The sequence below is a fragment of the Alnus glutinosa genome, chromosome 7, assembly GCF_958979055.1.
Source record: "Alnus glutinosa chromosome 7, dhAlnGlut1.1, whole genome shotgun sequence".
Taxonomy (NCBI): Eukaryota; Viridiplantae; Streptophyta; class Magnoliopsida; order Fagales; family Betulaceae; genus Alnus; species Alnus glutinosa.
The window spans coordinates 515,727-526,001 of NC_084892.1; the positions used below are offsets into that span (position 1 = coordinate 515,727).

The window sequence follows — 10,275 nt, forward strand, 5'->3', positions numbered from 1 at the left end:
TAAACCACAACTTAATGGACTTGACAACTCTACAACCAAACTTACTCATACGACCAAGCAATGTTATGGACGTAGCACTTAATCAATTAATTTTTCAAAACAAGATTTCAAGTAGTGGACGTTCAACTTGCATTGGGAGCAATGTAGGGCCATACCATCGAAAGTCTTGCCACATGCATCACATGGAGGCGAGCATCGAGTCTTTCGAACAAAGGTGATAGGGTGTTGGTGACCTTTATATGTGAAAGTACTTCCAAACTTGATGTGTGAATATTTTTCTAAAACGCATTGGGGATGAGCAGGAAAGTCACATGTTGCACAATAATAAAACCAGTGCTTTGGATCCCTTTCTTCTTCGCAAATCAAACAATAATGTTCTTCGGAATTGTCTTTAGCAGCGTAGGTGAGTACAAGAAGGTGTTCGTCGTATCTGTGCCTAGCTACAAGCGGAAGTGTTGCACATTTAAAATCCAAGGCGAAATCACAAGCAGTGCATACAAATATCCCCCTAATGTTGGAAAACTGGTATTCGTGATCACATACACTGCAATTTTTATAAGAACTTACGGGAAGGAAGAGTGAGTGTTGGTGACCTTCATGTCCCAAGGTTTTTGGAACTGAACAACATTGAACATCCATATCAAAATGGCACGTGTCACATCTATAGGTGAAGCCATGACGAAGACGGCCGCAAGCATTGCAAGAGAATAATCCACCAGCATAAGGTGCACATGAGAGGAGGGCGAGCGTGTGTTGATGAAGTATGTGTTTCTTCTGTTTTGGTAGTTGAGCGCATGTAGTGTGAAGAAAAAAGTTACATTGCGTACAGTTGTAGAACGGGACCGAGATTATAAAATGCATACAACCATCACACAGCTTATCATGCAGGAGTTCTTGATCATGGCTAAGAATTAAATTATGTGGATGGATAAAATACTGTTGTATCTCACCTGGGTTGATCTTCTCCACAACATCTACAGAATTTTCAGGCAGCGACTCGCTTCTACATGCTTTTGCACAGTACAAATGTGCTACAAAATCACATTCCTGACAAGAAAAGGCTGCATACTGTGTATTCACCTTTTGACCACATAATTTACAAAATACGTTGTTAAAGTCCTTGACTTGATGATGAAGGGAATAAATAAGAGAGAGGGCGTGATCGTGTCTTGAAATTATCATAGTGCGTGGAAATCCAACACATCTGGAGTGAATCAAGAGTTCACAGATGGTGCATGAAGAGGCGAAGTCCATGCCTTCCTGACCACAAGCTTGACAAGTGAAGTGGATCTTCTTAAAGATGGGAACGAATATGTGTTGGTAGTCGTCAATATTATTGAGGTGCGTGTCGGTAGCACATGTGATGTCAATTATAAAATCGCACTCCTCGCACTTGTAAAAGAGGCGTTCACCGCACCTGTTACCGCAAGCGTCACAATTACTATTACTGGAATCTCGCATTGGCCACTGAAGAATAAGGATGTGATTTGGGTGCGAGCGGTGGTGCATCTCCCGGGGCAGCTGGGCGCATAATTTGTGAAGCTGGAAGTTGCATTCAGAGGCGGAGCATTTGTATCTGGGACCCGCCTCTACTTTCTCCTTGCACACCACACAAACAACTCCCTCCTCGCCATCAATTTTCTGCTCTTCTGTCAACATCAACTCATCATGCCTACTACCGAAATGAAAAAGAAATGTTGACTTGAATCGCTCAGTTTCTCCGAAGCATGACACATGACAGAAGAATGGGCAGGCCGTGCATTTGAAAGCGAGAACCAGTATGACCGGTTTGTTGCACTCCACACAAACAACTTTCTCCTTGCCGTCATTTTTCAGCTCTTCTACGATCTTCAATCGATGCTGAGGCATGTGGCAGAACGTTCTTGTTCTCAAGATTTCACTTAGAAAAAGTTCCATCTCCATCTCTCACTTTTACACGTGCAAACATGCAAGGGAGAGGTATCAGGTAAGTGGGTGGGTGGAGGAGGGAGTTCAAATTATGTGGTAGGATTTAATTTATGGCAGCTTTTTGAGAGTTGTGATAGCAGGAAAAACGCCAAATATATTTTGCTTTGCTCCAATTTCACTGCTTTAATTTGTGCCAGGCCAAGCAACTTAATTTAAGGAGAAAAAAAAGAAAAGCAAAAGACTACCTAAAAATGCGAATCTTTTGCTTTTTTCTATGTTGTGGACTTCTGAACAGGAAACATGTCGGTCAAAAGAAAAAAAAGATCCAAATAATTGCTTGATATATATATATATATAGTTCTTTGGCATGTCTTGGACTATACATTACATATATTCATTATTGATGTAATAAATCCCAGATATGGAACAACCCAAAACATAACTAAAAAGTCCTGCCATCCACAGCACGTTATAAATGAATGAATTGTAGCATCAGGATCTTGGAAATGTGATTCATCTTCAGGGTACATGTGAAAATGCATTTTCTAGAATTGCCTTTCTAAGAAAAAAAAACCTTCTCATATTCATAATAAGCACCAAGATTTGGTTACATATAGGGTCTCTAAAAACATCCCACTTAATTACCCAAATTTGTAACAAAACTGTTGGACTTTGCATTGTAATGGGTCCAATCCAGTGGTTCATCTCTCACCACTGTGGTTCCAGAATCTCCAGCCTTAATTCTTCTATATAGATCACCTTTACAAACGAACATTGTCCGTTTCAAACTAGAACTCAGATGGTTATGAGTTGTACTAAATACAAGAATGTACGCATAAGTATATATATCTACGTAAATGTGTCAAAATTGATATATTAGTAAAGTAACATTTAGGCATGAAAACAAAAAGAAATAAAAATACAAAAATAGAGTGTGAAATCTGAATTGAAGTTCTCGGCAATTTCTTTTTCAAAATAGATGGCTAAATTATTTGCAAGAAACATATTCTCTGTCTTGTTACAAAGTTTTGTTTTTCAAAATGCTCATTTGATAGTTGCTATAGACATCGGAAGAGTCAAAACAAGATGAATCAATCACTCAATAAGATGATATATATACATTTGATTCTTTTTGTCTTTATCAATCTCCAACATAATTTCGTAATAGAAGACAAATTTTATAATTTTGGATGATTAAGAACATCAAGTTCAAAATGCTTTAACTAAAATCTCAAATTAATTTTTTACTGCTCAAAAAAATTTAAAGGAAAATACTTTTATGCAAGACTACATATTTCATCCATTTTAAAGGATTTATAGCAAGCATCATAACAACTTTAAAAAACACATTTTTAAAAAATGCATTAAAATGTTTGGACCCAGTTCCCCCAAAATCAAATATCAGGATCTTGCTCTTCTCATTCGCCATTAATGCTTCCCGATCGATGATCTCCTTTTCTTTATATATTTTTCTTTATATATATATCGCTGTATTTATAACACATGGATTGGATCACCCACTCCTTTTTAAGGGTACTACACCATTAAGGGATGGCTATTATATTCCACTCCGAAGAACAAAAATGATTTGAAGTAGAAGTAAGGCAAGTGATTGTGTTCTTTTTGTGATTTACACGTGGAATCCAATACTAGATGTTCATAATTAACAAAGCAATGGTTTAACTATTTTACCCCCCCTATTTAAACCCCTCTATTTGTTGTTTGCCAAGGCGAAAGGTGTTCATGGCAGAAGGTGGATTGAGAGGTTTCTTGCAATTCTAAATAATTTGCAGGTGCCTACAATTCCAAACATTCACACTTCCCAAAAGCAAAGTAAAGGGAAAGGATTAAATGATTATTAGCTTATCAAACCTTTAAGTACGTGGCCGACCACCCGTGAAGCTTTTGCCCACCCATCCATCACACTCTGCAAAAGATGATTGAAGCTTTTTACTCTTCTTTTTGTGGTGGCGAGTGCATGTCTCCGTCGGCCACAACTATATATTCTCCTTCTCATCGTCAAAATGCTCTCTTTACTTTATTACCTATTTATCTATTTGCTTATAAAAACCATTCATTTCTTTTATGGTCATTCTTTCCTTATCTCACTTTTTTAAATTACCATTAAATTTCTAAAGCCTATTTGAATCTCACACATAAACCCTAACTGTGGGAGGATAAGAGAAGAACCAATTAGAAGATATATAACATGTCTCATTTGCTTAATGCGTTAACATATAAGATTGACATGTGAGAAACACTTATCGTTTTAATAGAATGTACTTCTTACATGCTATTTTAAATAGCATTAATAGAAAAACACATGTCAATCTTCTATGTGAGTTGTACCAAACTTCCTACAAACCGGTTTGTAGGAAATTTATGTCATTTGATTAATTAGTCCACCAATTATAAACTACAACATAATTTTTTTAAAAAATAATAATAATAAAATCTATAATATCAAAAGATAATCCAAGAGAGGTTGGTTAATTACTAATTAAGTAATGGATAGAAATTTCTTACAAATCGGTTTGTAGAAAATTTTATACAATCCGCATATAAAATTGACATGTGTTCTTTGGCATGTGAAGAACATATATTATTTTAATAGAATGTGCTTCTCACATGCTATTTTAATAGTATTAATAGAAAAATATGTGTTTCTCACATATTTAAAGGACATATGTTATTCTTATATGTGGGTTGTATGTAAGAAATTTCTTTCCTTAATTAATCAAGTTGGCGGCCATCTTGTCACTTTCGAATTTTCCAATTTCCAATATTTCAAAGTTGATCACCTAATTGCCACCGACCATCGACCATTCCCACCACCGGCCGATTCAGTTTTCTTCTTCATTTTATTATTTTTGTTTTGTTTCCAAAATCATGTCTCTCTCTCTCTGTATAGATAGTGATATGCATAGTCAGCTAAGTGGAGAAAATAATTACAATTATATAAAATGAAGAGGATGGTTAATTATTTTTTTACTATTCTCAAATTAAGACAGCTCCATCTGTCATTGACCCATCATCCCATGTATGCATACAAGTTCTCGGAAATGCAAGCTTTTGTTTCTTTCTCATTGGCACATGCACTTTGGGCAACTAAGTTTAATCATGCCGTCTCTCTCTCTCTCTCTCTCCCCTGGGTTAGCGATATACTGACAGATGGAGCTCATCTTGTAACATTTTTCTGTCCAAAAATATTAATATATATATGATGGTTTTCTTTCTTTATGATTACTTCCTTGTCAGTTGTCATTGAAGGATGCCCTACAGCAATCCCATCAGTTTTTCAATCATTTTTCTTATATTTAATGAACAAAATTAATTTTTATTTTTCTATAGAAAAACATTCCATAATAAATTTCTTTAATTTTTTTTATATCAATTAAATACTATTTTTTTACCTTATTTTATTATTTTTTTCTCTTTCTTACTTTTATTGTTTTATTCATTTTTTTTTTTTGTTATCTTGATTCCAGAAGACTCGATCGGCTACTGTCTTCCCACAACTCAATCCTCACCAGCACGTCTCCATTATTTCTGACGGCGACCTCACCTCAGCACGTCTTCGTCGACCTCTCCGACGGAATCCTACGGCTCAGGATCAATATTGAGGATCCTTCTCTGGGCCCACCCAAGAAGCACTTCGAGGTTCCCGATGTGATCGTCCCCAACTTCTCCAACAAGAAGCTCTGGCTCCAGAGGGTTTCAACGACGACGACACTGGCTAATTCGGCAACAACGGCGGCGAGAAACACTCCTTGCGTTTTCCGATGAACTTTTTCGTCATCTCCTTCCATTGGATTTGGTGATGAAAATCCATTCCCTCTCCTCAACGAGTTCTATATATATATATTATTCCATATTATTCCTCCCAGCAAAAATACTGATCAGAGAGCATGGTTCAGACATGGCCGTGAAGGAGACGAAGTGAAAGAGATGAAGTGATGCAAGAAGCTGGTCGTGAAGGGGGGAGAGAGAGAGAGAGAGAGTTGGATTTTTTTCATTAAAAAAAATTCATTGGGAAGCTACAGTGCTACCCAATACATTGGGTAGCATTGTAGCTTCCCAACAAGAAAATGTAAATTTGGGGTACCTGTTGTGGGGTGGTTTTTGTGAATTTTTGTGAAATTTTTCCTATATTTATAGAAGAGAATTAATATAAAGAGTCTATTGGGAGTGCTCTTAAAGGATCTCTCTCTTATCATCTATTATTAGCATCATCATTGGGAAAAGACTTTAAACATGTATAGAACACTTCAAAGCAATTTATACAAGGTGGTAGGGGGGAGGGGACAAAGATCCTCTCATTTTACAAAATGGAGAAGAGCCATTTTAGGTTCAAAATTTTATTTTATTGGCATATGACAGTTCATGTTCTGATATTTAAATTTTCTAAATTATGTGATAATATATTCACCGCACGACATTATGTACACGGTTAAGTATAATAAAATAAAATTTATATTAATCATCAAATGACTCATCTAATTCAATTATTCTAGGGGTTAGCTTTATTAATTCCTCCCATGTGTATATATATATTAGGGATGGCCTTTGTTTTCCTATCCATTACCTTAATTATCAGCAATTACATTAATTAAATTGATAATTAGTACTTAGAAAAATCACTGATACAGTATTTATTAATTCTAGAAAAAATCACAATCCCATATTGATATAGCCATGGTTCTAGCTATCATGTATGAGACAATCAATAAAGATCATATATACACGAAGTCTTTACAGTTGTCAGCAACCATAAATTGTAACAAGTGCCCCATGCAACTGGACTTAATGCCAACTATATATCAAGACTACTGGCAGACCAAAACCAGCAAATTTAACTTCAAGGTTGATATAATTTCGATCTGCCCATATTGCAGGAAGCATGTGCCATGTGATCTGTCTGGCTTCAAGTCCACACGAACCCACATGTTTTTAAACCATTAATTTGTCTACTCACATACATACACGTACAACTTGAAATGAGAGGTAAAATGCTTGAGCAAAAGTGACGTATGATGGACGTCATAGCAAGTCATAAAAAAGTTACGTATACATTCATCATTTCAGACCAGATCGAAAACAGTGATCACATGCATTATGAAAATTCTACAAAGAAAAAATATGTCATGAACGTACATGGCCTAAATAGATCGAAGTTCTCATTCGGTGACTAAAATATGAACGAGAGATTGTATAAAAACAGTTCCTCTTGTCAAACACAAATCAATTTGAACACTTAGAAAAAAAAAAGAAAATGACCAAATCAAAATAATAGAGATTGATGGTTGGGGATAACTCTGATATTTAAATCATCATATTAAATATTTAACTTAAAAGCGAAAACTAAATTATGTGATGATAGTAATTAAATAGGTTGATTAATTAATTAGCTGACTACTTCTCTTTCTTGTGAAAAGAACGTCCAATATTACAAACAATGTGAAAGGGCTTGTGAAAATAACACCAAATTAATGTAGTATTATCCTATGTAAATTAACGGGTATAAATTTAATGGGTACCTAGATTTTGACTTCTGAAAAAGATTATTTCTGTCAGTTTCCATTGTCTATATACATCACTCGATATCACTCTTTTCCTGGGTGAAAATTAAATATATAATAATCCAATAATCCAATGCAATATAGTATCAATATTTTGGAACTTCAACTAGATAGGCAAAGTGGTAGAGAAGTTCACTTGTTTGATCAGATTAATTAATTAAAAAAAATATCTATGGATTGAACCAGTGGAATGAAATTGATTTGATCCAAATTTGACCTAATAACAACTAGTTTATTTCTCAACGAGATAGGCCTCCAGGCAGGGTTCTCCATAAGTGGAGGAACTAATGTGCATGCAAGCTATTAAATTAAACTAGCTAGTGCGCTAAAATTATAATTAATAGCCAAGATAAGCCTCTTAATTTCTAAAATAAAAATAAAAGATAAGCTTATTAATTTTTAAGTGTCCGTTTGGTTTAATGGTTTTAAAACTTATGGTTAAAAAAAATAACAACTTCTAAACACATTTTTTAAAAATGCATTGGTAAACACACTTTTAAAAATCGCACTTAAATCTACTTTCTTGCCTATTTTAAACTACCAAACATTATGGACGGATTTAGGGGTGACCAATATAGGTCATGGCCCCCACTCAAGTCCAAAAAAGAAAAAAAAAAAATTAGGTAAAAAATAAAAATTATAAAGTAAAAATAAAAATTTAACCTACTAATCCCTATTAACAATTTTTTTTTGGGCTACCAACTCTTGCCCATTAGAGGTTTTAACTCTGTCTCTGCCAAACATGACGGTTTCAAGTTTGAAAGATTTTGTATAAAAATACATGTTTAGACAAAAAAATCGTCGGGCCAAATGTACTTGATTGAGTTTTAGGTGGCTCTATTCGCATGCCAAATGGGCTAATCTTATGAGAGATGAGTGATGGGCTTTGGCACTCCACCGGATGTTGAGGCTAATATCATATATAAATCATAAAGAATGAGTGGTTAATAAATATAACTTAGTTAATTTTAAAATAATAAAATAAATAAGATATGTGAGAGAAGTCGAAGCAAACAAAAATAAAGAGAACACAAAGAATTTAGGTTGGTTCAATTTAGAAGCTTATGTCTATCACTAGAAAGAGCATGATATAAATACCTTTTTATTAAATGACTAGATGATACAGTTATATTATATGGTCTATTTAGAGGTAAAATATGATGTGTGAGGTAGGCTAGAAAATATACGGACAACTATGAGGAATATCGATATAAAAAAAATGGATAAATACAAAATAAGTCAATGTGATTGTCTATAACTGTAATGGATAATGCTAAAAAAACACCAATTACACTCTTTTTTCTCACCTGGGGTGAAGCGTGTGGTGAGCCCCACTCCATGTAAGAGGGGGGTGTGTAACCAGTGTATAACAGGTGTGTTTTTAACACCCCCAATTGTAATTAGCTCATTGTGGTATAAAAAGTAGTTGAAAACTTTATGTAGTAAGCCAAAAATACAAATAAGTCCATGCACCCAACTTCTGTCTAAATTTTTAACGGAAATCATAAAAAATAAAAATTAAAAATAAAAATAAAAATTGCAACATCAACACTAATGGTGTTGTGACATGTGTCTCATATAATAAAAAATAAAAATTATAATTAGAAAACTTAAAAAAGAAAGAAACAACAATAAAAATAACAAGAAGAATAAGTGGGTGGCCTGACCAAATAGGCTGTGGCCGAGTCATGGGATGGAATGGCCATCCTCTTTAAGTTTAATTTTTGTTTTGTTTTGTTTTTTATTTTTATATTTATATGTTATACAGGATCAACAATTGAGCATTATCTTCGGGCATCATATTCTCTCACTCTCACTCTTACAACTAAATCGTCCTTCCAATAAGATTGATAAGGATTTTTGGATTTGAGGAATATATATATATATATATATATTTGAAAAATGCTATTTTTCTATCTCCTGTCCAATTCTTATCTAACTCGAACAATTTCTTTATTTATTTATTTTTTAAATTATTTATTAGATATATGGGACTTACATTTAATAAAACAAATTCAATAATTAGTTTAAAAAAAAAGATTGAATGAAAATTGGACAAGACTTGAATAAAAAGCAAAGGAAACTTCATTACTACGCTTTTTTCAATGTCCCCCATAAACTTAAAAAATTTGCAATGTTGGGTTATGATTTATCAACCCTTTTCATTCACCTCTACCGTTTGATATTTCGTTAACTTAAACGGCAAGTATGTAAATGTCAAATTTTGAAAAATACAACTATGCCCTTAGCTTAAAAAAAATAAAAAACTAAAATTTTAAATAAAAAAAAAGTAAAAATAAAATAAAATAAAAGGATAAAATAAAAATAAATAAATAAATAAAAAAGGAAAACAACCTACAGCGTGGCCGTGAGTCAGCTTTTTTTTAAAAAAAAAATTCTTATGGGGTATTTTGGTCATTTGTATTTCTTTTGTTAGAATTTTACAAAAAATCCTAATGGATGTGGTGATGGAAAGGGGCTGATAAATCAGTACCCCGCATCTCAAAATTTTGAAGTTTAAGGAGGACATTGAAAAAGTCGTGGTAAATCAGGAAGTGAAGTTTCTCCTAAAAAATACATTTTAAAAAAAAAAAGAAAAAAAAAAAAGAAAAAAAGAAGTGATTGGCAACTTGAGAGAAGGGGAGTCTCCAGTTGATTGAGCTACCCCTTGAGGTTTTCTTCTAAGAATTACTTATCGTATCAAAAAAAGAAAAAGCAAGGAGTCAAACAAATCATAAGAAACAAAAAATTAATTTTAAAGATTGGAAGGCACTTGAAAACTTGAGAA

The 10,275-nt window shown here is 33.7% G+C and overlaps 1 protein-coding gene across 2 annotated transcripts; it reads right to left on the bottom strand.

Annotated features, from left to right (window-relative positions):
- Positions 1–367: 367 nt before the first annotated feature.
- On the bottom strand, positions 368–2,075 carry LOC133873941 (uncharacterized). Of its 2 annotated transcripts, XM_062311747.1 has the most exons (3): positions 951–2,075; positions 568–774; positions 368–436 (listed from the first exon to the last, which is right to left on the bottom strand). In XM_062311747.1, exons 1-2 carry the CDS (start codon positions 1,921–1,923, stop codon positions 662–664), a joined length of 1,086 nt encoding a protein of 361 aa, XP_062167731.1. In that variant the 5' UTR covers positions 1,924–2,075; the 3' UTR covers positions 368–436; positions 568–661. The 2 variants fall into 2 exon arrangements, with proteins under 2 accessions (XP_062167731.1, XP_062167730.1); XM_062311746.1 differs by having other exon boundaries at positions 568–2,075.
- Between the last annotated feature and the right edge of the window lie 8,200 nt (positions 2,076–10,275).

Bases quoted from the DNA above. Each gene is read 5' to 3' on its own strand.
- LOC133873941 (XM_062311746.1), bottom strand. From the start codon at position 1,923: ATGGAGATGGAACTTTTTCTAAGTGAAATCTTGAGAACAAGAACGTTC. The intron at 437-567 runs GTAAGTTCTTAT...GCTTGTAGCTAG, and splicing joins AACACTCACTCTTCCTTCCC to GCACAGATACGACGAACACC.